The 25688-nt window shown below is 50.0% G+C and overlaps 1 protein-coding gene and 1 long non-coding RNA gene across 4 annotated transcripts in view; one reads left to right on the top strand and one right to left on the bottom strand.

Moving 5' to 3' along the window:
• Window positions 1-1212: 1212 nt before the first annotated feature.
• Window positions 1213-25688, bottom strand: part of STRA6 (signaling receptor and transporter of retinol STRA6) — a 59775-nt gene continuing 35299 nt past the window's right edge. For 2 of the 3 annotated variants that reach the window (XM_074965848.1, XM_074965849.1), the window contains 11 exons: window positions 20469-20536; window positions 18532-18602; window positions 17883-17944; window positions 16983-17166; window positions 13330-13405; window positions 12880-13013; window positions 6724-6841; window positions 5368-5469; window positions 4311-4474; window positions 3241-3378; window positions 1213-2630 (listed from right to left, as the gene is read on the bottom strand). In XM_074965848.1, coding sequence (XP_074821949.1) covers window positions 2452-2630; window positions 3241-3378; window positions 4311-4474; window positions 5368-5469; window positions 6724-6841; window positions 12880-13013; window positions 13330-13405; window positions 16983-17166; window positions 17883-17944; window positions 18532-18602; window positions 20469-20536 — 1296 coding nt within the window. In that variant the 3' untranslated portion in view covers window positions 1213-2451. The remainder of the gene's footprint in view (window positions 2631-3240; window positions 3379-4310; window positions 4475-5367; window positions 5470-6723; window positions 6842-12879; window positions 13014-13329; window positions 13406-16982; window positions 17167-17882; window positions 17945-18531; window positions 18603-20468; window positions 20537-25688) is intronic. The other variant, XM_074965847.1, reaches the window with a different exon arrangement.
• On the top strand, window positions 5065-9965 carry LOC141995067 (uncharacterized). Its single transcript, XR_012641250.1, has 3 exons — window positions 5065-5181; window positions 6679-6923; window positions 8316-9965. It is a non-coding gene; the product is annotated as an uncharacterized LOC141995067 (long non-coding RNA).

Raw genomic sequence — 25688 nt, 5'->3', positions numbered from 1 at the left:
GTTCAGGGGAGAAAACAAACTTCAAACACCCCCTTGTGTCTCCACCTCATGACAATGCACACTGGCTGGGTGGGTGGAAGGGCCAACAGCATGAGCAGCACCAGAACACACCTGCCCATTGTGGAAAGGGGTTTTGGAGCCTGCAGGCCCCCCAAAGCTAGATCCATTGGTAATTACAAGGTCTGGTGGGATTCAGGGCCCTGTCTACACTGCAGCATGGACCATGTCAGGCAGGGATGCCTTAAAATGCTGTTCTACTTTGTCGGCCTCCAGCAACCTTTGCTGGGTCCCCAAACTAAAGAGATAACTGGCTTTTTAACAGACAGCTCTAATGAGATCTGATGGCAGGAAGCTGGACAAATTTAGACTAAAAATAAAAGGGGCAAAGTCTTAAAGGGGTAGTTCTTTACTGGAACAACTTACCCAAGGTCACAGTGGGGTCTCCTTCCCTTACAGTCTTTCAGCCAGGATGTCTTTCTAAGATGTCTTTCTAAGAGAGACATGCTCTAGCTCAAACAGCAGTTATGGGCTGGGTGCAGGAATCACTATTCGCAGGCCATTGTTATACAAGAGGTCGAACATCATGGTCTATTCTGTGAAGCTCTGGTGATGGAAGTAGACCCGGTTAGAATAATATGCCCCCTCCCCCGCCCATGGAAGATGTGGGGTTTTCAGTAAAAAAAAGTTCTTCTGAAATGTCGCCGTCATGCTCCATACTGAGGTGACCATGGCTGCAGGAAAACCAGCCCACAGAGAAGAATGAGGAACCCAAACTACATCTCCCTTGAGGCAGCATTTCAGAAACAAAACCATTTCAGTTTTCAGGGTTGTTTTCTTTAAAGAACAAAGTTTCCCCACAGCAAGCAGCTGCTTCTCTCTCACACACGCACACAGTTGAAAACCCACTGAAAAACACTTGAAGGAACATTTGCAGCCAGTCCTACTGTGAAACCTTGTGCTGTCCGTGGCTTAATGGACAATGGTTAGGTCCCATCTACACTAAATCATGGAAACCTGCTTGTGTCTGGCTTTGCTTTCCTTATGGTTTGGGATTGCTGTTGTGGGGTGCAGAAGAGTGTAACAATGCCCCCAGCCATGCACCAAATGGCCACACTAACCATGGCAAGAGAAGGTCATATACAAGGGCCCTGATACGTCTCTTCCCACTGTTCTCTGCCCTTCCCCCCTCCATTACCTCCATCACCCTTGTGCTCACCCTTGCTTTCACGGGAGACCAAAAACAGAACAGGCACTCTCCAAGCAGTAGGAAAGAGGCATATTATTTATTATTCCCACCTCACCATTCCAAGGGGGTTTAAACTCACTGTACTCTACAAATACTAGCTCAGCTCACTCCCAGTCTGACCTGCCCACCTCTCATAGAATAAGAACAGAGGCCAAGGAATTATTAGTTTAAAAAAATAGGGCAGGGGGAGCAGGAAGACAGACACCTCCTGTTTGCCAGAAAAGTGGAGGCAAGGACATGAGCAGAGTATGAGAAGCCAGAGGGACACGCAGCATAGAGGATCCACACAAAACAGAGAGATCGCTCTGCCGTCTTGCTGTGAAAGCATCAAGGGCACATTTCCAATTTGACAAAGTACCTGCAGTCTATTTATCAGCAACTAGGACTAAAAACTATAGAAAAGACGTGAACAATATATTTAAAAAGTTATTCTTTTTCTTTAAAGGCATGAAGACATATTCCTTCATAAATGCTTCATCAGAATCTCTTTAGTGCTGGGCTCTTCTGTGGAATGGCTGTCTCTGCATGAAAGAGAAAAGTTACCCTGACACAAAGGCAATCTGAAAAAACCTGCCACTACCTGGTGTGTCGAAGGGGATCCAGGTGAGACTCCAATGCAGGCTCTTGAGGGGCTGGTGGAGAGGAAGATGGTGGTGCCTTCTGAAATGCAGAGTAGGTCATGCTGGTTAGGGGCAGATCCAGCTTCTTCCTCTCAGTTTGGCTAACACCCCGCAATTCTGTAGCTCCCCTTCTCTCTCCCATTCAAGCTCCCACCTCCTCTCAGCAGGGACTCAAATGTGCCAAACTGCATGGTGGAAGGGCAATTGGGATAAAAATTTGGAGACCACCAAACTCATTTCACTTGTGAGCCCAGCAGGATTTGAATCGGAAAGATGCCTAAGGGGGACCTTTGAGCTGCTTCAGGTTTCCCAGAAGCATGAGGGGCAAAGACTTGGCTTCGGGTGGCTTTAAAGCTCAGTCTCTGGGCAAGATTATCAGGCAGCCCTTCCCCCTTAGCTCCAAGCTGCCCTAAGGAAACAGCCCTGGTCTCAAAGGCAGGCAGGCAATGGGGCGCAGCCATGCTCTAGGGCTCCGCAGAGCCAAGGTCGCTGCTGTGGGGTGGTGGGACACACAAGAAGGAGAGAGGAGGCAGTGAGCAGAGCTGGAACACTTCCCAGAGAAAGGGGAGGGCTCTTCTGTGGAGGTCAGGGCTTGGCAGGGCGAGACTGGGTCCCGTTGGCTGTGGGGTCGGAGAGCACAGTCTTTCGGCAGGCCAAGAGTGATGGGTTGTTGAGGAGGGTGTAGGCCAGGCCCCACCGGGCTCTCGTCTGCTTGGACTTGGATGCCTTCAGCACCCCCTTCACAGGCTGCATCAGCTGGATCCCTGCAAAGGAGGAAACCTCAGCGTCACTCCCTCCTCCTGTCTGCCTACAGGGCGGGCTCACCATGTCTCTGGGTGAAGGGGGATTGTTCTCCCTGCCCTGCACAAAGATGGAAGGAGGAGAGGAACCCACAGTCTGGCAGTGCAGAGCCAGGAAGGAATCTGCACTGATACCCCATATCGCCAGGCTGCCAGTCAACCATGTCACACTGCAGAGAGGAAGAGGACATGCAGCACTGAGGAGAAAGCATTATGCAGGGCATGAGACAGTGCATGAGCATCCCCCAGTCAGGGGGAGCAAGTGGGGCATTTCTACTGACACTGCCCTTGACAGATTGAATTCTGCACCCTCCTTTGTTCATGGCACCTCCTGCTCCTTTGGTGAAAGGGTGAAACCACTCCCCAGCCCTCCCTTAGAAGGACAACCAATGCGTAGATCCAGCCTGTGAATGAGACCAGAAATTTTCAACATGAGCTCCTTGCACTATTAGCACCCAGCATGGGAGTCTGTCCACAGACGCTCCCCCTGCCACCAGGAAATTCTGCTTCTCTTGGCTAGCAGTTCTTTAGCACTCACTTAAAGCTGGGAAGTGGGGAGGAAGCAAGATCTCACCTTCTTCCACATCAGTGGGTTTGAGTCCTGTCTGCCCCTCTGGGCCAGGTACTTGGAGAAGCAAGAAGCAAAAGGCTTTCATCACAGGGTGTGATTGGCTGACCTCAATTTTCAAGTAATGACAGTAAGTGCGGTAGCCTAGAGGGAACACAGGCCATGTATCATAGAATCATAGAATATCAGGGTTGGAAGGGACCTCAGGAGGTCACCTAGTCCAACCCCCTGCTCAAAGCAGAACCAATTCCCAATTTTTGCCCCAGATCCCTAAATGGCCCCCTCAAGGATTGAACTCACAACCCTGGGTTTAGCAGGCCCATGCTCAAACCACTGAGCTATCCCTCCCTCATGTATCCAGAGCATGTGCACGCTCATACAGGTACACACACACACACACACGGAGGAGAGCAGAATTCAGGGTTGCATCAATTTGCTTTTTTTCCTCCTCCACAGACGAATGGACTGCAGGGGGGCGGGCAAATCTCAATTTGAGCTACTGCTCTGTAAATCCAGAGCAGTTCTGGAGTCGCTCCAGATTCACACCAATGCAATCAGATATTAGAACCTGGGCTGTGGGCTTCACCCCCTAGGCCCCAGCAGCTTTGGGTGTCAAGAGAAGTCAAGTTTCACCAGAAACAGCCAGGGGGGACAGGAAAACCTACAACATTTAAAGGAAGCAGGTTTTCAATAGCAGATAATCGTGCAGTGGTGTTTGGGAAGCGAGATTCACCCCCACAGAACCCCAGGCAGGCAATGCCAAGCTGCCCAGGCCCTGTTTCTCATTTAAATATGGCAGGATGGCTAGCTAGGTTACTCCGTTCCCAGGTTCCATGTCCAGGGACAGTCCAGGAGTTAGATCCCTGCATCAGATGTGATGCACAGGATCCTTAGGTTAGCCTCACACAGACATTCCTTGTCAATGACCCGGATCCTGCCAGAGTCATATTCCCCAGGAGCTCCCCACTGGCTTTACAACATTGGGCCCAGGGGAGGACATGCCCACCATGGGGAATGCTAGGACATGGAGGGAGCAGTGTATGTTGGCTCCAGGAGGGGGCTCTCGTGTCCTTTACCTGGATCGAAGGCCTCGACGCCTCGATTCAGCAGGCTGAGGTCCAGTTGGCAGAAATGGACAGCATTGTAAAGTGCAGAAATGAACATTCTCCAGACCCCGGCCAGGACCCCCACCAGGACGTTGATGGGGAAGAGCAGGTAGGTCACGATGCAGAGGGCTCGCCTGGGGCAATGAGGCAGAGATGAAACAATAGGGCCAGGAGGCCAAGGAGCCCACCCTACCCTGACAAAGAGCCACTTGCTGCAGTAGTGATGCCCAGCGTTAGTCCAGCATACAGCCTGCTAACCCTCCCCAAACTTTCCACACTGCCAGGCTCCTCGGGGAAGCTGAAGGAGGCTGGCAGTGGAGTTTCTGCAGCACCTTTGGTCCTCCGGGCATCTCAGAGGACTTTACTGACCCTCCTATCAGTGACCACACAGACAAACACAGCAGCTTTTAGGAGGCTAGCAAGAGCTCACAGGCATGCTGGGAAGTTAGACCTGGTTTCAGGGAGGGAAGGGTTATTGGCCACTGCGCTCGGGTAATGTCCTGGGCTCACTGCATGAGCTCTCAGGCCTGTGTTCTGCAGGGGACCAGACCAGACAATCAATGGTCCCTTCTCGCCCTAACATCTCGGGAAAAGATAAAATCCCCATTTGTTCTTTACTGGAAAGGCAAGACCTTGGAGTGGTGATCAAACAGGCCTAGGGATCCTGAGACTTGGTTTGAGGTCCATCCACTGGCTCCACCTCAGCAGTTACCATCCCCTCTGACAGGGCATTGGGAAGCTTCACCAGTGCTGGAGATGTGGGGGTCCTTGGATGGACGGCACTGCCTCATGGGCTCACAGCGAGACCAGGAGAGCTCTCAAGCCTTGTGGTGAACACAAGGTAAGGCAGGCTTGGGGGAACTGGAAGCTCAGATACAGCTCCGGCATTTCATACAGTTCAGCCCTGTGTCACCCGGCATACAGGTTTGTTCAAAACCACGTGCACCAAACCCAGACTAGGTGTCCTACAGCCCCTGGGACCAGAGACAAAACAGTGTGCATGTTTAGCTACTCAGCAGCCCTTCACCTGTTGGTCAGCTCCTTCTGCAGGTGGTGTTTCTCTAGGAAGTAGAAATGAGCAAGCAAGTTCTGCATGACCACAGCAAGCACCAGCGTCAGCCAGAACGGCCTGGGCGGGGGAGAAGACAAGGAAGGGGCAGATTCCAGTCAGTGGGTTTGCCTGACAGTTCTTCATAGAGCAGATGATCTGAATGTTTGGGCCAGATTATGACACAGCCTGGAGGGGCCAAATGGGAGGCAGGAGAGGTACAAGAGCCCAGCACATGTGCTCAGGGGCTAGACAATTTGCAGCCCCTACGATTATGAGAGCACAGAAATTGCCACTTGCCAGCGTCCTCTGGGGAACAAGGGTGAGTGAATTACAGCTCCCTCACAGTGGCATTGGCCTGCCCTTGGGAGGGCAACAATGCTGCTACCCCTTAGGAGCTCCTGGGGGCAGGGCAGCCCTGATGCTCAGAGCTTCACAGTACAGTCTGGCCCTTGCTGACTTGTCTGCCCAGTATTACTCCATAGTACCTGCCACTGGAGGGTGAATCAGTGCTTAGAGCTAGGGGAACCCCAAACCATATTTTGATGGTTTGCCATGATGGCCCTGATTTGGCAGACAATGTGGATGGGGAGGAGAAGGAAGAGAAAGACCACCAGGCCATTAAAAGCATCCATAAATATCAGGGTCAATGCGGCCAGTGTTAGGCCCAATCCAAGCCCCAGGATCAGAGCAGCCCTGAAAAACAGACTTTGGGAAGCTTCAGATCTGGAGCCCTGCCTCCCAGGTCAGGCCAGTCTCTCAGCAGCCTCTGCATGGGGTCCCCAAAACACACAGTCAGTCATGGCTGTGTGAGAATTGTAGCCCATTCCTTCAGCAGGGGGCAAGGGCCTGATTTTCAGAAATGCTGGGCATTGGACAAGTCAGTCTCATGGGTGATCAATGCCTCCTGCACAAGGAGGGAGCTATGCAGGGTAATAATCAGGATGGTGGAATAATCTTTCATTTAGCTTGGAGTCCTTGCCTGCAGCTGGAAGATGCAGCTCTAGGATTGCCACCTGTCTGAAATCCATGGGACAACCCCAGCTTCACCAGAGCTGATCCTATTGTGCAGAAGGGCAATTGAAGAGCCCCAAATATACCTCCCCCTTCCCCCATGGCATTGCATTAGGATGCAGAACCGCAGTGATTTGTGGATGGAACATCCTGACATGATGCAGCTGGGCTGTTAAGTTTGTTTCTTCAAGGACAGCTAGTTAGTTTGTCTTTATCACTTGCCCACCTGAGGTAATTTTGTGGCTTGACTGACTATCCCATCCCTTATCTCCTTAGCCCAGAGCTCCCCAGTGCCTCCTGCTGGGTCTGAAAAGCACTTACCACATGTTCTCCAGGATTTTAAACAGATGCATATTTGTGCCTGACTGGAGTGGAATGACCACTAGGAAGGTGAAGCCCACGGTGCAGACAAAGAAAATCACTTGCTGGGTGAGGAGACCTTTGAGAGACAGAGCATCAGCCACAGTGGAAGGGGTAAAAAATTGCCAGGAGAAGGGTGGAGGAATCACTATCAGTCTCTAGTAAGTGGGCGCACAGCCATGGAGGGTGTTAAAACAGACATTTCCTCTAACCCTATTTACTCCCTCATTTATGTTCTTCAGAGCTGCACCATCTTTCCAAGCCCCCCCTCCTTTACACACTACATATCTATCCTGGGGTTATTTCCAAGGAGCCTAAGTGAGTTAGGCACTCTGTTTCCATTAAATCTAATAATTGAAAATCTAAATAATTGAAAATCAATAGGAATTGGCCCCTAAATCACCTACATGCTTTTGAAAGTCCCGCCCTATGCACCTAACTCCTTTACACTGCTTTAAAAATAAAGACCCTCAACCTAATTCCATTGACAACCTGTTACTTCCCCTCCCACCTATGTGTTAACTTACTAGGTCTACTCTGTCATGTTCACACTCGCACACAATTCATTATTGGATTTAATTGGGGGTCAGCATTTTCTTACCATGTGGCTCATTAGTCACATAGAGAAGAGCCAGCTCTGGGGTCTGGAACTGTGATTTCTAATAACAATCACACCAACACCAGCAGGGTCCACAGGACCAATGATTCATTTAACCTGATCTAAGAGGTGAGCAGTGGGATACCGTACATCACACTGCTAATTCATTCAGCTCACCAATGTAAGGACATTAAAACTAGGAGTTCAGAAAAGCGTCACATTCCCAACATCAGGATATGTGACTCGTGTGTGTTCTTTCAGGATCCCTAAGGCAATCTGCCCCAGCCCCCGCCCAGATCACGATGGCTACAGGCCTGCCACTTCACTACTAGGGAAAGTGCAGCTTGACAGCCCTGCAGACTGAAACCCACCACTTATCTACCAGTCAGATGTGGAAGAGGCTGGGCAAGCGTCCCCTCCCACTTCTGCAACACATCCCATCTGACTTTGAAGGTTACTTTTGGGTGGTGGGAAGGGAGTTCAGGCTCCATGGCCAATGCAGCCCTTGGTCTCACTGCTGAAATGGCCAAAAAAGTCAATTAGTGCCTGCCCATTATGGTCAACCTTTGTTCTTGTTCCATTTATCAAAGGTTAATAGGGGTTTAGTATAGTGTTACTAAGGGTATGTCTACACTACGAAATTAGGTCGATTTTATAGAAGTCGATTTTTAGAAATTGATTTTATACAGTCGTTTGCGTATGTCCACACTAAGCGCATTAAGTCGGCGGACTGCGTTCTCAGTACCGTGGCTAGCATCAACTTACAGAGCAGTGCAGTGTGTGTAGCTATCCCACAGTTCCCGCAGTCTCTGCCGCCCATTGGAATTCTGGGTTAAGTTCCCAATACCTGATGGGGCAAAAACATTGTCGCGGGTGGTTTTGGGTACATGTCGTCAGTCGCCCCTCCCTTCGTGAAAGCAAGGGCAGACAATCGTTTCGCGCCTTTTTTCCATAGGCGCCATACCACGGCGAGCATGCAGCCCGCTCAGCTCAGCGACACTGCAGCTGTTGTGTCTTGGGTGCTGCTGTCAGCAGACGGTGCAGTATGACTGCTAACCATCATCATCCACCGCTTCCGCTGCAACTCTGCTCTCCTGCAGCTCGGGGGATCCGTTCTGGTCCTCCTGGGTGCTGCTAACTGTCGTCATCCACTGCTTCCGCTGCATCTCTGCTCTCCTGCAGCTCGGGGGATCCGTTCTGGTCCTCCTGGGTGCTGCTAACCGTCGTCATCCACCGCTTCCGCTGCAACTCTGCTCTCCTGCAGACGCCATACCACGGCAAGCATGGAGCCCGCTCAGCTCACCATCACCGCTGCTGTTGTGAGCACTGTAAACACCTTGTGCATTATCCTGGAGTATATGCAGAACCAGGCTAACAGACGCCACCACGAGGAGGACTTTGATGAGGACATGGACACAGATGTTCCTGAAAACACAGGCTGTGGTAATTGGCATATCATGGCGGCAGTGGGGCTGGTTGATACAGTGGAACGCTGATTCTGGGCCAGGCAAACAAGCACAGAGTGGTGGGACTGCAGTGTCACAGGTATGGGATGATTCACAGTGGCTGTGAAACTTTCGCATGCGTAAGGCCACTTTCCTGGAATTCTGAGTTGCTTTCCCCCACCCTGAAGCTCAGGAATACCAAGATGAGAGCTGCCCTGACAGTTGAGAAGTGAGTGGCAATAGCCCTGTGGAAGCCTGCAATGCCTGACTGCTACCAGTCAGTCGGGAATCAATTTGGAGTGGGCAAGCCTACTGTGGGGCCTGCTGTGATCCAAGTAGCCAGGGCAATCATTGACGTTCTGTTATCAAGGGTAGTGACTCTGGGAAATGTGCAGGTCATAGTGCAATGGGTTCCCTAACTGTGGTGGGGCGATAGACGGAACGCATATCCCCATCTTGGCACCGGACCACTTTGCCAACCAGTACATAAACCACAGTACATAAACCGCAAGGGGTACTTCTCAATGGATCACAAAGGACGTTTCACCGACATCAACGTGGGATGGCTGGGAAAGGTGGGATGGGATTAGGAACTCCAGGCTGTTCGAGCAGCTGCGAGAAGGGACTTACTTCCCAGATCACAAAATTACCGTTGGGGATGTTGAAATGCCAATAGTTATCCTTGGGGACTCAGCCTACCCCTTGCTCTCATGGCTCATGAAGCCTTACACAGGCAGCCTGGACAGTAGTAAGGAACAGTTCAGCTATAGCTGAGCAAGTGCAGAATGGCAGTAGAATGTGCCTTTGGACATTTAAAAGCTTGCCAGTGCTGTTTGCTGACTAGGTCAGACCTCAGCGCAACCAACATTCCCATTGTTATTGCTGCTTGCTGTGTGCTCCATAATATCTGAGAGAGTAAAGGGGAGACGTTTATGGTGGGGTGGGAGGTTGAGGCAAATCGCCTGGCATCCAGTTTTGAGCAGCCAGACAGCAGGGCGATTAAAAGAGCACAGCTAGGCACGCTACAAATCAGAGAGGCTTTGAAAACCAGTTTCATGACTGGCCAGACTACGGTGTGACCGTTGTGTGTGTTTCTCCTTGATGCAAACCCACCCCCCTTGGTTGATTTTAATTCCCTGTAACCAAACCACACTCCCTCCCCCCTCGAAATAAAGTAACTATTGTTTTGAAACCATGCATTCTCTCTTTATTAATTAAAAAAAAGTGAGATAACTGACAAGGTAGCCTGGGTGGGGTGGGGTGGGGGAGGAGGGAAGGACAAGGCCACATTGCTTTTTGTAAACACACTACAAATCAAACTGTTTGAATGACAGCCTTCTGTTGCTTGGGCCATCCTCTGGAGTGCAGTGGCTGGGTGCCCAGAGCCTCCCATCCCCCGCGTTCTTGGGCATCTGGGTGTGGAGGATATGGAACTTGGGGAGGAGGTCCGGTGGTTGTACAATGGATGCAGCGGGGGTCTGTGCTCCTGTTGGCTTTCCTGCAGCTCCACCAGATGCTTCATCATGTCTGTGTGCTCCTCCATTAGCCTCAGCATCGCCTCCTTCCTCCACTCCTTGCGCTCCTGCCTCTGCTCTTCGCGCTCACTTAATGCTTTCCTGGCCTCTAACACTGAATGACTCCATGCATTCTGCTGTGCCCTATCAATGTGGGAGGACTGCATGAGCTCGGAAAACATGTCATCACGAGTGTGGTTTTTTTGCCTTCTAATCTGTGATAACCTCAGGGATGGAGATGATGCGGGAGCATAGAAACATTTGCATCTGGGGGGGGGGAGATAAAAAGGGAGAGTAAAATTTAAGATGATACATTTCTGAGAACAAAAGGGATACTCTTTCACATTGAATCAAGCAATTCACAGCAGACAGCACATGTGCTTTAGGTACAAGGTCACATTTTCCCTTTTATATTGATCGCCTGCTGGTATGGTGAGACATCACACACAGCTGGGCAATAGAATTCAGTTTCCAGGCAGCCATGGTAAGGCACAGGGTACGCAGGGTTGGCTTCTTACGCATAACATGTGGGAATGGTTTCAAACTGCAGTGCCATCCTTTCCCATAGCAAGCAATGGGTTGGGTTTCACATTTAAAAGGAGGGGCTGCAGTTTTCGGGCAGCACACACCTCCCCCCATCCCACCATGTGGCTATTCTCTGGGATGATCCCTTCACCCCTTCCACCGCCACATGGCAAAACAGCCCAGCATGAACAGGGTCCTTTTACTGTTCCCTTACAAAAATTCCCCTATTTCAACCAGGTGACCATGAATGATATCACTCTCCTGAGGCTAACACAGAGAGATAAAGAATGGATGTTGCTTGAATGAGACCAAAACCCAGGACCATTTGCTGCCACGCTTTGTGCTGCAATGATTCCAGAATACTTGCTAGTGGCTTGCTGTGGTAAAGTGTCCTACTGTGGAGGATGAAATAAAGCAGCCCTCCCCAGAAACCTTCTGCAAAGGCTTTCAGAGTACCTCCAGGAGAGCTTCATGGAGATGTCCCTGGAGGATTCCCCCTCCATCCCCAGACATGTGAACAGACTTTTCCAGTAGCTGTACTGGCCGCGAATGCATCCCAATTCTTCAGGGCAAATCAAACATTAAACACTATTGCTTTTAAACCCTGTACTGTAGTTACAAATGTGCACTCACCAGAGCTGCCTCCTCTGGCTTCAGGGTCGGGGATCCCGCCTTCGGAGGGTATTGGGTCCAGGGTGATGAAAAGGTCCTGGCTGCTGGCGAGAACGGATTCACTGCTTGCCTGCTCCACATTCTCCTCCTCCTCTTCCTCATCGACAAAATCCTCCTCCCTGTTGCGTGAGACTCCCCCCTTGCAGGTGTCCACGGACAGTGGTGGAGTAGTGGTAGGGTCCCCCCCTAGAATGCCATGCAGCTGATCATAGAAGCGGCATGTATGGGGCTCTGACCCGGAGAGCCTGTTTGCCTTCTTTGTCTTTTGGTAGGCTTGCCTGAACTCCTTAACTTTCATGTGGCATTGCTGTGTGTCCCTGTTGTATCCTCTCTCCATCATGCCCCGTGAGATTTTGGCAAATATATTTGCATTTCTTCTTTTTGCTCGGAGTTCTGCCTGCACAGATGCTTCTCCGCATACAGCGATCAGATCCAGTGTCTCCCTTTTGGTCCATGCTGGAGCTTGTTTGCGATTCTGGGGGGACTGCATGGTCACCTGTGCTGCTGAGTTCGCCACGCTGACCAAACAGGAAATTAAATTCAAAAGTTCCTGGGGCTTTTCCTGTGTACCTGGCTAGTGCATCGGAGTTCAAAGTGCTGTCCAGAGCGGTCACATTGGAGCATTCTGGGATAGCTCCCGGAGGCCAATATCATCAATTTGCGTCTGCACTACCCCAAATTCGACCCAGCAAGGATGATTTTAGCGCTACTCCCCTCGCTGGGGAGGAGTACAGAAGTCGATTTTAAGAGCTCTTTAAGTCGGCGGAACGGGGTTGGTTGTGTGGATGCATCCATTTTTAAAATCGACCTAACGCAGCTAAATTCCACCTAACCCCATAGTGTAGACCAGGGCAAAGTCTGTTGGATTTGCCAAGGGGTCAATAGATTGCTCATAACCATGTGTAGCTTCTTCCGATAGGCTTAATGCCATCTATAAATATACCCTACTTATGTCTGGAACATGCTCATGACATCTATTAACCAGGGCTGCTCAAAAGATTTTCCATCAGAGGGGTAACCAGGCCTACTAAACAAGATTGGGGGGCATTTTAAACAAAGGATTAGTCTTCCACAGAAGATTCCACTTTTACTGACAAACCGAACTATTTCCATTTCCGTATCCTGGTGTGGTGCTTCCTGAGTGCTTCAGTTGGTGTCAATCCTGGCAGTTGCATTGACTGTGAGTGGAGCTCTGCCAATTGACACCAGCTGAGGAGTTGAGCTTATGTATCTCAACTATGCCTGAGCATTTACCTACAGCCTGTGAAAATTCGACTCTTCCCTCCAAAGCCCCAGCCCATGACACCATCTCTTAGGCCTAAGGACCAAAAGAGTGTTTGGTTCCTCTTTGAGGAGGAGTTACCCAAGCAGGCGAATGCAGTCTGGAAGCTGGCAAAGCTCATCCAACAGACCAGAGCCTGTTGGGAAGGGCAGAGCATCTGGGCACGGCAGAAGACATCTAGGACAGCCCCTCGGTACAAAGCCTTCAGATTGGCCCTGTGGAAAGAGAGGCCAGATAGACCTTTTGTACATCCAAAGGCAGCATGGGAAAGGTGTGTGTAGGGGAGGCATTTTGGTTCTATGACCAGGGTTATCCCAACCCCTGAAGGAGTTCAGGGCAGATGGGTAAGCAATAAAGCTAGTATGAAGGAGAGTATGTGAGAGTCCCTCATTCCACCCGCAGGCCCGGTCTCCCCACGTTCCACTATCTGGGGAGATGTCAGACAGGGAATAGGGTGGGGAAGACGTAGAAAGCTCTCTCTGGTCCACCGTGCTGAGGCTTGGGAACAGAAAGTCAGAAACATGCTCTCACCTGTGCATCACCAGGGACCTCATCAGCATGGAGAAGGTGAGCAGGCAGGAGAGCACAAGGGAGCAGACGTAGCACACTGTAAGGGAGCAGACAGAGACTGCTGTCATTTGAACCAGAGCAATACAATGGATTGTGCTAGATCCAGAACTGGACCCAGCCACTGCCCACCATTCAATGGACCTTCCCCCCCCCCCCCCCCGCATCTTCCTGACACTGATTTACAAGTTTATTGTGACATTTTCATTGCTGCATCTCTAGCACTGGTGCCAGAGGGGCAGAACTGGATGACTTCTGGCTCTGTTTATGCAATCACTGCAACATATGCAAGGGCAGCATCAGGCTTCCCAGCACTGTCCTGTTAGCACACTTCCATCCTGCCCCAGAGGGATCTCCACTAGCATCCATGGCCCATTCAATCCTCGGCCACCTTGCTAAAATTGGAGGAGGGAGGCGTGATGTGGTTGCTCATCACCTGGAGAAACCACCTGGTGGTTAAGGCACTGGACTGGGACTCGAGTTCAGTTGCTGGCTCTGCCTGTGTGACCTTCCATAACCTCTGTGCCTCAGTTTCCCTACATGTAAAATGTGGAGAATATTTCACTATCTCACAGGTGCATCACATGGATACATTCAGCAGCCTCCCACGTGCTTGGCTCCTCCAGTGATTGGGTGGGGTGCAAAGAGCCAGGCCAAGCTAGCTTGTATCATGGAACAGAACTTCCACCCGATAGGAATGACAGCCAATAACTACAGATCCACACAGACACACACCATCACCCTAGGGTTACAGGCTCCGCAGCCACAATACGCAGTCTAACTATGCAGCAGCTACCTCAAAGCCAGACATCCCCGCCTTCCAGCCTGGTTTGGTGGCTGCAGTGACAGCCTACAACTAGGTCATTAAAGACAAGAGTCCATCCCTCCTGGGGTATCCAAGTCCAAAACAAACACAAAAGAGTCAGTCACCCCAGTCTCAAAACTGTGCCCAGCCACTCCAAGTTTCTTTCACCCCTCAAATCAAGCAGTGAGTGACTCCCAGGGCTCGCTACCCGGAATCTCCCTCTGGGTCTCTGGCCCCCACCCCGCCCCGGCCTGAGTTAGCTATGTGATCTACCCAGCATGTGACTTCAGTTCTTTTCTCCACCTGAAAGATGAGCTAAATGTTACAGGTGGGACAGAACCTATCTCCCTTTAAAGGGCCACTCACCCAGAGACAGTCTCCATAGTCATTACCAGTCACCCCAGTCAGCCACTCTCTTCCCACCCCCACTCCCTCCCCAAGCACTTAGTGAGTCTACAAAAACAGTTAGACACATTCGAAATGTCACAGCAGAAATCAGCCAGCAGAAGTGTGAAAGGAATGACAGGCTGTAAAAATATCTTTGGAAGGGGGGAGCTGGGATGGGGAGAGAGATGTCAGGAAGACAATCGCAAGCAGGATTTTTAATGTGTCGCTGTTTGCAAAGAAGTGCTGCCATTGTTCTAAGTGCATAAAGGAGAGGCTGACTGAACAAGGGGGGCACCATGCTAGCCAGAGGCAACAGGGCCAAGAGCTCATCTGCCTGTCCTCCTGTTGGGGACTTTGAATTAGCCAATCCCCCACCCCTCCACACCAGGGCTTTGTAGTTACACACTCTAGAAGCCATCTGCTCAATTCCAACACATATCAAAGTCCCCCTGAACAATAGCATCTGTAGCATGGAACTGCTGGCTGTGGATATATTTCTCCTCTTGCCCCCCTTCCCTGCTTGGCATTCACAGCACTCTTCATTTGCTGGCACGAGACCAGGGTTTTCTTTTCATGTCTCCATCTCTCTGCCTTTTGCAGCAGCATCCACATTTTAGAACTTTGCTATGCAGCCTGGTGGGGGTTTTAGTGACCAGGCCTAGAAACTTCAGGCCTGGAAAGTGTCAGGAAAAGAGCTGACAACTCCTCCTTTGAGTAAGAGGCACACAAACTATTTCAAACAGGGCCATCTCTGGCTCTCCATCACCACCATATCTCACACTCTTTAGCATCCGAAACCCACAATGAGGCAAAGCAGAGCTGTTATCCCCATTGCATAGATGGGAAATAGGGGCAAAGAGAGACTAAGTGACTTGACCAAAGTCGTATAGGGGAGCGTGTGGCAGAGGAGGGAATTGAACAGGAGTCTCCCAAGTCCCAGGTTACTCCCCTAACCTTTGAGCCATCCTCTTCACTCTCCAAGACTCCTTTCCCAGCAGCCCCATATTCCAGTTTCTAGAGTTTCTCTGTGATTGGGACCCATTACCACAAACTGGAGGTACAACCCCTGCATTGAGCCAGCCCACATGGCACACCTGTGCACCTAATGCTAAGAGAAAGCAGGGGAAGAGTGTGTGTGTCGGGGGGAATGAATCAGAGGGGAGGTGAAGGAGAGACTTCAGACAGATCATAGCAAAAAAACACGCTCTGGGCCTTTTAGAAGTTGTTAGTGGAAGTAATTTTCAATGGAATTAAAGCACTATTAGGCACTCACCTCCCAGTGACTGGAAACTGGAGTCCTGTTACATTAATTTTCCTGGCATCCTTCCAGGGGACCAGGCCCCTTCTAAATTTCAAACCAACCTCTCGGAAAGACTCAGAGGACAGTGCAGCATTTCAGATTGTCCCAATTCCCAGGACTATGCTTCGGTCTGAAAGTTTCTCCTATCAAACCCCTCCCACCAACACTACCACAGGGAGCTCATGAGATCAGCTATTGAACCCCAATTCAGCAAGGTATGTACGTACATGCCTTACTTAAGCACTTGAGTAGTGAGACCCCGCGTATGCTTCTCTAGGCATGTGCTTCGATACCTTGCTGAACTGCAGCCTCAAGACAGACCCACAGTCCAATGATGTCAATGAAGAAACTCCCATTGACTTCTTTGGATCAGACTTTTGAATTTTTAATCTCTTACATCCAGGAACTTCCCTCCCAACACCAACCACACCCCACCTCCCTGCATACCCACAAACAATGGGATTAGCAACACACTCAGGAGCAGGGACAGAACCCAAGATTCACAGTGTTCACACTCCTGTTTTAAACATTACATACCGCTATGTAAGCCAGTCTAGCTGATGGTCACCGCCCTGCTACGCAGGTGTCTCTATTACCATGGGACAAATGGCTCAGTGACTGAGTGGTGCCCTTAGTTATTTTTACTCATTAAAAGGAGAGAGAAAAAACAAACCCAAGCAGCTGTTGTCCTCTCACTCTGGGGAGCTGGGAATTTGCTTTGGTCTGTGCAGCTCTGCTCTAGTTGAAGGGGAAGAGTTGATACTTAAATGTTGAGAGGTCAGGAATTCTTTGGTGCATCTTGATCCTGAGGGTAAGTTTCAGTATCACAGACCTTTGCTGTCACCTAGACAAATTGCCTGTTTCTTGGGTAGTCTCAGCAGAGAGCTCCGGGACAGAGAAGTGTGTATAGTGTGGGGAGGAAGGAGAGGCATACAGACTGAACACGCCCTTCAAGACATCACTCCAAAGCATGGCAGTTTGGAAGCTTTCCTTGCCATCGTCCATGCTGTACCAGACAGAGGCCTTTGGGCCTCTTACACAGACAGCCCAGGATTTAGGCAGGGAAACGGGACTGGGATCATGGGCACCCCCAGCATCAAGCTTGACAGACTTGGAGAGACTCACCTTCCAGTGACCAAAGATAGTGTCTGACTGTGTCCAGCTCCTGCTCCATGTCTCCAGGGACACTCCCCGGGTTCTCTGAGGGCACAATACCAAACTGAACCAGCAGGACAGTGATTTCCTTCGTCATCCCTGCTCTCACTATCTGAATGTTGGGGACGAAGACGACGAGCAGCAGCAAGGCCATCTGTGAACCAAGAGCCTGGTGAGCGCTACAGACAGTGTGCAAGGGAGTGTGCTCATGCATGTACACCAGCAACCTGTTCACCGCCACTGTGGTAAACTCCCGCCCCACAGCAGCTGCTGACCACGTCCTGGACACTGCCATGGAGTGGAGGAAACAAGGGGGACGTGGGTGCCAGAGCCTCAGACACAATGGAAAGGTGACAGCAAGAAAAGGGTTAAAAACTCCAGTCTGTTATGCAGACTGAGGCTGCCAGGGCAGGAGTCCTCAGTTCCAGTCTCTCGCCCACTGCGCTGGCAGGAGCACACAAAATGAACACCAACAGAGAGAGCTGTAGGCAGCTGCCACGTCTGGCCCTGCTGCAGATGGAAAGCAGGGCTGTGATCAGAGCCTGGTCCTTGCTGAAGCTGATTACCCTGCCACAGAACAGTGACAGCTGCAATGAGTACAGAGGGGTGCTGCAGGCTCCGTCAGCCAGGAGTGACCCTTGGGACAATGCAGCCTGTCACTGAGATTAATCCTTCTTGCTCCTGGGAGAACCCTCGCAGTGCCCAGGGCAAGTCACAGAATGGGTGGGATGGGTGTGGGAGCCTGGCAGTTGGATGGGGCTGCCCATCTTGCTTCCCCACTCACACAGAATGTAAGTAGGGCATGGGAAACAACAGGACAGGCTAGCAGGGCCATCCACAGGCCCAGCAGGGGCATTGCTACAGGCTTACCTGGTAAACAGCAATCACGGCTGTGGTTACAGAGAGAACCAGCTTCAGAGGAACCTGGAACCCTGAAATCCCAGAATGATAGGGGGACATAAGAGACAAGAGACCAATTCCAGCCTGAGGCTTACGAGCAGCAGGGTGACAAGTTAGCAAAAGGCATCCATCTGGGCTTCCATTCCTTCACAGTGTCAGTCACTCTCGCCACCCATCCAGTTTCATTACATCCGTTCATAGCTGTCTGACCCCTCTCCTAGCCAAAAGCATCCCCACCACTATGGTTTCATCCAGGCCTTCCTCAGCACATCTAGATTCCAGATTCCACCCATCCACTCTGTCGATACAACAGTCAACTGAACTGCTAAACAAGTACATGAGGGAAGAAGCCTAATAACACAGAAACCTTCATGCAATCTGGGAAACAAGGTTGTCATGCCAATGGAGTTAGCACTCTCCTTGCAACACCCAAAATTTCCTTTCACAAAGATGACAATTCATTCAAATTGAGTTGTGCATATTTAGTATGGCAGCTGCCTCGGCATAGATGCTTTGAGAGAGAGAGCCAAGAAACACAGTTTCTTCATGTGGGAGGAAGTCTGGTGCCAGAGACCCTGCTATGCCTAAGAGCGCATCAGAAGATCTTGTCATACAGTACCTTCCTGGGGTGTGTAGATGTAAGAGCGTAAATACATCTGGGTCCTCGAGAGGAGACTTACTTTCCTGGAGCTGGAAGAGGAAGAATTGCGATGAGTCAGGTATGAAACGCTGGCCCAGAACAAAAGCACTGCTTTGATTTTTAACACTTATCGATCATCACCAGCAGCCTGCCCTTTTGGGTGGAAGTTCTGATGAAGCTAGTACACACAGTTGTGCCAATACACCTCAGTCCTGACTTGTAGCATGCACAGCCACTCCAGCCCCAGGCTCCCCATGCACAGCCCAGCCAGTGTATGTGGTCCTGAGCTTACCACCACCTCGAGAACAGCTTCCTTTTTAACAGCTGCAAATAGCACTGTTCAGAGCAGCATTTCTCAACCTTTCTACGCCAGCCACCCCTCATTTGAAGTCAAAATTGTCAAAATGCCCTTACATTTGGTATAAGAGTAAAGAAGTGTCAATGATAACAAGAGTAATGGAATCCAAAGTCAGAATGGATCCAGTGGGATCGTCTAGTCTGACCCCTTGTATGAGATGGGCCATAGGACTGCCCTGAATTCCTGTGTGAACTACAGCATGATGGTCATGTATGAAACCCAGTAAAGATTACATTTACATCCATAATGTGTGTGTTTTGAGAAGGTGACAGAATACTTGATGTTGGAGGGTAAGGGTATGTGGGGAGGGGAGAGAAAGATTTTCTTTGCTTTAGACTAATGAAGTTTTCAATGTCTCACAAGTAAGGCTGTGAGTTTGTCACGGAGGTCATGGAATCACGGAAAGTCGTGGAATCCGTGACTTCTGCAGCAGCTGGTATGGCTGGCCTGGGGGCTGCCTGAGCAGCTCGGGCGGCCCCTGGGCCAGCTGCACTGGCCGCTGCTGGGGCAATCTTGGGTCATTGCCCACCCCACCACCCAGCAGGAGTTTGGGTAGGGGGCTCAGGGCTGGGGTTGGGGCACAGGAGGGGGTGAGGGCTCTGGGCAGTGCTTTTCAAGCTCCGACTGGGGGTGTGGGCTCTGAGGTGGGGTTGGGGATGAGGGGTTTGGGATGCAGGAGGGGGCTCCGGATTGGGGCAGAGGGTTGGAGTGTGTGTGTGGGGTTCTGACCCGTGGCAGGGGATTTGGGTGCGGGAGGGGGTTCCGACCTAGGGCAGGGGGTTTTGGCTCCGGCCGGGCAGCACTTACTTCAGGTGACTCCCAGTCGGTGGCACAGCGGGGCTAAGGCAGGCCCCCTTCTTGCTCTGGTTCCACGCTGCTCCCAGAAGCAGCCGCCATGTCCAGCTCCTAGGCAGAGGGGCCAGGCGGCTTTGCTCAGAGCGTGGTGCCCGCACCCACAGGCGCTGCCCCTGCAGCTCCATTGGCCATGGTTCCCAGCCAACAGGAGCTGCAGAGGCGGTGCTCAGGGCGGGGGCAGCACGCGGAGCTTCCCTGGCTGCCCCTGCACCTAGGAGCCGGATATGCCGGTCACTTCCGGGAGCTGCATGGAGCCAGGGCAGGCAGGGAGCCTGCCTTAGTCCCGCTGCGCCACCAACCAGACTTAACGGCCTGGTCAGTGGTGCTGAACAGAGCCGCCAGGGTCCCTTTTCGACCAGACATTCTGGTCAAAAACCGGATGCCTGGCAACCCTAGTCCCCCACTCTCATCCCCCAGCACCCGAGCCGACCCCCCCCAAGCACCCACGGCACCCCCAGGCTGCCCCCCCACCCCAAGATTTAATCAGGGGTATATAGTATAAGTCATGGACAGGTGATGGGCCATGCATTTTTGTTTACTGCCCATGACCTGTCCTTGACTTTTACTAAAAATACCCGTGAATAAAACGTAGTTGTACTCATAACCCCCCATTGTGTTTACTGACCTACCCCCAGGCAAGAAACACTAGATTAGAACCAGGCAGAGTTCCTGCAGAAGAGTAAGAGCATTGTTTTGGCCGTACCTTCTTTTGTGTGTTCTTTTGGCCAGGATAGTCTTCAGGTATTCATTATAATAGCCATTCCCTACAACCTAAAGAAAGCAGCACAAAAGCCCACTTGTTATTTGGATACAGGACACAGTCAGATGCTTGAATCAATGCCGTGGTTCTCTCCTTAGAGTGGTTATCCTTCACCAAGGGAAGGTCATGCCTGACTAATCTAATCGCCTTTTATGATGAGATTACTGGTTCTGTGGATGAAGGGAAAGCAGTGGATGTATTGTTTCTTGACTTTAGCAAAGCTTTTGACACGGTCTCCCACAGTATTCTTGTCAGCAAGTTAAGGAAGTATGGGCTGGATGAATGCACTATAAGGTGGGTAGAAAGCTGGCTAGATTGTCGGGCTCAACGGGTAGTGATCAATGGCTCCATGTCTAGTTGGCAGCCGGTGTCAAGTGGAGTGCCCCAGGGGTCGGTCCTGGGGCCGGTTTTGTTCAATATCTTCATAAATGATCTGGAGGATGGTGTGGATTGCACTCTCAGCAAATTTGCAGATGATACTAAACTGGGAGGAGTGGTAGATACGCTGGAGGGGAGGGATAGGATACAGAAGGACCTAGACAAATTGGAGGATTGGGCCAAAAGAAATCTGATGAGGTTCAATAAGGATAAGTGCAGGGTCCTGCACTTAGGATGGAAGAATCCAATGCACCGCTACAGACTAGGGACCGAATGGCTAGGCAGCAGTTCTGCGGAAAAGGACCTAGGGGTGACAGTGGACGAGAAGCTGGATATGAGTCAACAGTGTGCCCTTGTTGCCAAGAAGGCCAATGGCATTTTGGGATGTATAAGTAGGGGCATAGCGAGCAGATCGAGAGATGTGATCGTTCCCCTCTATTCGACACTGGTGAGGCCTCATCTGGAGTACTGTGTCCAGTTTTGGGCCCCCCACTACAAGAAGGATGTGGATAAATTGGAGAGAGTCCAGCGAAGGGCAACAAAAATGATTAGGGGTCTAGAGCACATGACTTATGAAGAGAGGCTGAGGGAGCTGGGATTGTTTAGTCTGCAGAAGAGAAGAATGAGGGGGGATTTGATAGCTGCTTTCAACTACCTGAAAGGGGGTTCCAAAGAGGATGGCTCTAGACTGTTCTCAATGGTAGCAGATGACAGAACGAGGAGTAATGGTCTCAAGTTGCAATGGGGGAGGTTTAGATTGGATATTAGGAAAAACTTTTTCACTAAGAGGGTGGTGAAACACTGGAATGCGTTACCTAGGGAGGTGGTAGAATCTCCTTCCTTAGAGGTTTTTAAGGTCAGGCTTGACAAAGCCCTGGCTGGGATGATTTAACTGGGAATTGGTCCTGCTTCGAGCAGGGGGTTGGACTAGATGACCTTCTGGGGTCCCTTCCAACCCTGATATTCTATGATTCTATCTACAAAAGCCCTATAGGTAGCCCTGTGCTCAAAGGTTCTACCTTTGTCCAGTTCTTGCTTCCCTTTTGTCCCCCGGCTGAAGAAAACCCTTCCATATATACACATTCTTTACGGAAAGCATTGCACCATCTACTGGCAGCCTCCAATATTGAATTCATTCAACACCTAGCATCTTCTTTCAAATAGAGAGTCATTAAGCAGTTGCATTCAGCTATAGGAATAAAACTTCCACACCAAGAAGTGTTACACAATCCCCTTTTTAGATGAACAACTTTTATTGACATTTTGCAACAAAACATTTGAGTTAATCACTCGAGAAAGAACACTGACTCATTCACTAGAGCCTAAATATCAATCTAGATGCGAGAATCACAGGCTCCAGCCTGAAAGACCATTTTGATACCAGACTGACCAAAAGGAAAACACTCAGTCCAATGCTAAGAAATGCTGGGAGCAGGATTTAGGTGAACTAGAAGGTTCTTTAGACTAAATCCAGGATTTGGTATAACACTAAGAAATCTGCAAGGGATGAATTTGTTTTGGTTTTGTTTGTTTGTTTGTTTTTGGTGGGGGGGGTCAGGGAGAGAGTTTGTGTTATTACATTTTTAAAATAGGTTTCCCCCCATATCCTCCGAACAAAGGTTGTCTGATCCTAAGGGATTATCCCCTACTGCCATGAAAACCTAGGGGGAAAACAATGAGACACCAGTTCTGGGCTGAATGGGACCCATTGATGCCTAAGCTTCTTGAGCTAAGGAGTTTATACAGAAGAGAGATTTTCTTTCCCTCCAAATACAGCAAAATAAAAAAACCCAGAACCATCCAACCCACTGCCCTCTGGGGCACTCGTGGGCACAGCCAATGTGCCAAGAACTGGAAGCTAGGATGGGGATACCTGGAGAACTTGGGATACAGAGGTGGCAAGTGGCAGGGGCTCAGCCAGAGGGAGCAGGTAGGGAATAGGCAGTACTCCCAGCAAAGGTTCAAGGATTAGCATTGACAGCACCTATGCTGAAGTAGGAGGGGCAGGCATTTAGAACAAGTTAGACCAATCACCTTCTTTCCTCAGAGCCCGGAATGATGGCAGCAGATGGCTTCCATAGCCTGGATCATTCCAAGACAACTCAAAATGGGAGCCTTCCCTTGCTGAACAACAGCCAGCTGCTTTGCTCTCATCACAGGAGGTTTGTTATGCACCAGAGGTGCCGGAACAATTTTTATAGTGGGAATGCTGATGACAGAAACCATGGAAATCATGTTTTTTTATTACTACTTCAAGCCAGGGGGTGCAGCAGCACCCCTAGTTCCAGCACCACTGTTATGCACTGAACTTCAGCCACACTCCTCTTACTTTGGGAGATATAGGGAAGGACAGGAGCACCTTGTGCATTTGTAGGAGCAACTAGAGTGCCAAATGGCAGCATTAGAGGAATGAAGCTGAGTTCCAAGGGGTAGGATCCTGGGAGGTGATCAGGCACCAACAAAACTGATGCATTAAGGACTGATAACTCAAGCTTGGGAGATGAGCACCTTCCAATTCCCCTTGCATGTAATGACACTTGGCTGGAGTGCAATCAGGATGTTGCAAAGAAAGAGGAAGTTCAGCATCTCAGATCCCTTTTCAAACAGGGCTGACGCTGGATGTGGAGGAAGGCTGCCTGCTGGGCCCATGACAGCAGAGAGGAGATAAAATAGGGAGGTTTGTTTGCTTGGAAGAATAATTAAAAGTAACTTAAGTGATTGCAAGCCCCAGAGTAGGGGGTGGGTGGGAAGTGACGAACACAGAACAGGGTTTACTGGAGAGTCAATAGCACTGAGTGAAGAGGCTCAGCAGGTTGGCTCAAATGAACATATAAAAAGCTTGATGTTCAGCTGACACTCTTAGGTTTGCAAGCTCATGGGGACATTGACTTCCTCTGCTTTCTAACTCTGGACGAGCCAAATGTGCCCCTAGAACAGCCTCTTCCCACCATTTCAGCTTCTGATCTTGGCTGGAGCCCAGAAGTAATGAAATACCAGGGGGGAAAGCTAATAAAATATTTGCAGAGTTTGGACTAGAGCAGTGGTTCTCAAACTGTGGGTCAGGACCCCAAAGTGGGTTGCAACCCAGTTTTAATGGGGTCGCCAGGGCTGGCATTAGACTTGCTGGGGCTTAGGGCTGAAACCAAAGTCTAAGCTCCGCCGCCCAGGGCTAAAGCCCTCAAGTTTCAGTGCCCCGCAGGGCGGCAGGGCTTGGGCTTTGGCCCCTGAGCCCAGGGCAGCAGGGCGTGGGCTTTGGTCCCCCTTCCTGGGGTCGTGTAGTAATTATTGTTGTCAGAAGGGGGTTGTGATGCAATGAAGATTGAGAAAACCTGGAGTAGAGGCTCTGTTCACAGCTTAGTGTTTAGCTAAGTCAGTTCCTGAAGCCTAACCCTACAGAAACACTCAGGGCCACCTTTGCAGAGCCTGCCTCTGGTTTTCACCCAGCCATTTCTATCTGCTCAGCTGATTAAGCCTGCAGACAAGATACAGACATAAATATCCATGTGAGCAAGTGACGCCCTTGGGAAGTGAGGAAACTGACTTACATGCACAGACATGGAGTTTGTGCACACAGACAATCATCCCAATGTGCAAAGTTGGATGCGGAAAGTGTGCCTTACAATTAGAGAACTTGGGTGGCCCCATTCGACCCTAAGGGCTTGTCTACACTTGAAAGTTATTTTGGATTAGGATGGGATGTGACTTTTAAAAAGTCACACAGTAGCTATTCAGGAGCAAGAGAGCGTCCACAAAGGGAACTACTGCAGGTAGTGATATATGCCATCATGTTCCAGCAATGCCCCTCTGCCATGTACATTGGCCAAACTGGACAGTCTCTACGGGACACAAATCTGACATTAGGAATTATAACATTCAAAAACTAGTAGGAGAACACTTCAACCTCCCTGGTCACTCAATAACAGATTTAAAAGTAGCAATTCTTCAACAAAATAACTTCAAAAACAGACTCCAATGTGAAATTGCAGAACTGGAATTAATTTGCAAACTGGACACCATCAAATTAGGCCCGAATAAAGACTGGGAGAGGATGGGTTATTACAAAAACTGATTTTACCATACTAATTTCCCCGTACTGTTACTCATACCTTCTTGTCAACTGTTTGAAATGGGCCACCCTCATTATCACTACAAAAGTGATTTTTCCTCCCTTGGTATTCTACTGTTAATTGAATTGTCTCGTTAGACTGACCCCCCACTTGGTAAGGCAACTCCCATCTTTTCATGTACTATGTATATATATACCTGCTACTGTATTTTCCACTCCATGCATCTGATGAAGTAGGTTCTAGCCCACGAAAGCTTATGCCCAAATACATTTGTTAGTCTCTAAGGTGCCACAAGGACTCCTTGTTTTTACTGCAGGTAAATTTCCCTGTAGACAAGCTCTAAGTAGAAGGCCAGACAGATGTGGAAACAATATGAGAAAACCATCTGGCAGAGCGATGACCAGTCAAAAGCATTTAGTGACCATGGATTTCAGAGAACCAAGATCAGTACCTCAGGCATTTTCCCTACAAAATGGGGATGATCTATTTCGCACATAAAAATAGGAGAGACCTGCTATTAAGGAAAAAAAATTAATACACATGGCGTTCAAAGTATTGCAAAACTGATCAGTTTCCATGCCAATAAGACAATACACTCCAAAACGTTTTTTAAAAGACATAAAATACAGGGAATGACATATTTCTCAAAAGTTGTCTGATTCATGCCACATTTTGTGTCTCTTCTATAGCCACATCTGCTCTGCTGGGCACATCTTCA

This window comes from Natator depressus, chromosome 10, assembly GCF_965152275.1.
Source record: "Natator depressus isolate rNatDep1 chromosome 10, rNatDep2.hap1, whole genome shotgun sequence".
Lineage (NCBI taxonomy): Eukaryota > Metazoa > Chordata > Testudines > Cheloniidae > Natator > Natator depressus.
The sequence above is the reverse complement of the archived record's forward strand: the minus strand, read 5'-3'. Positions and strand labels throughout refer to the sequence as shown.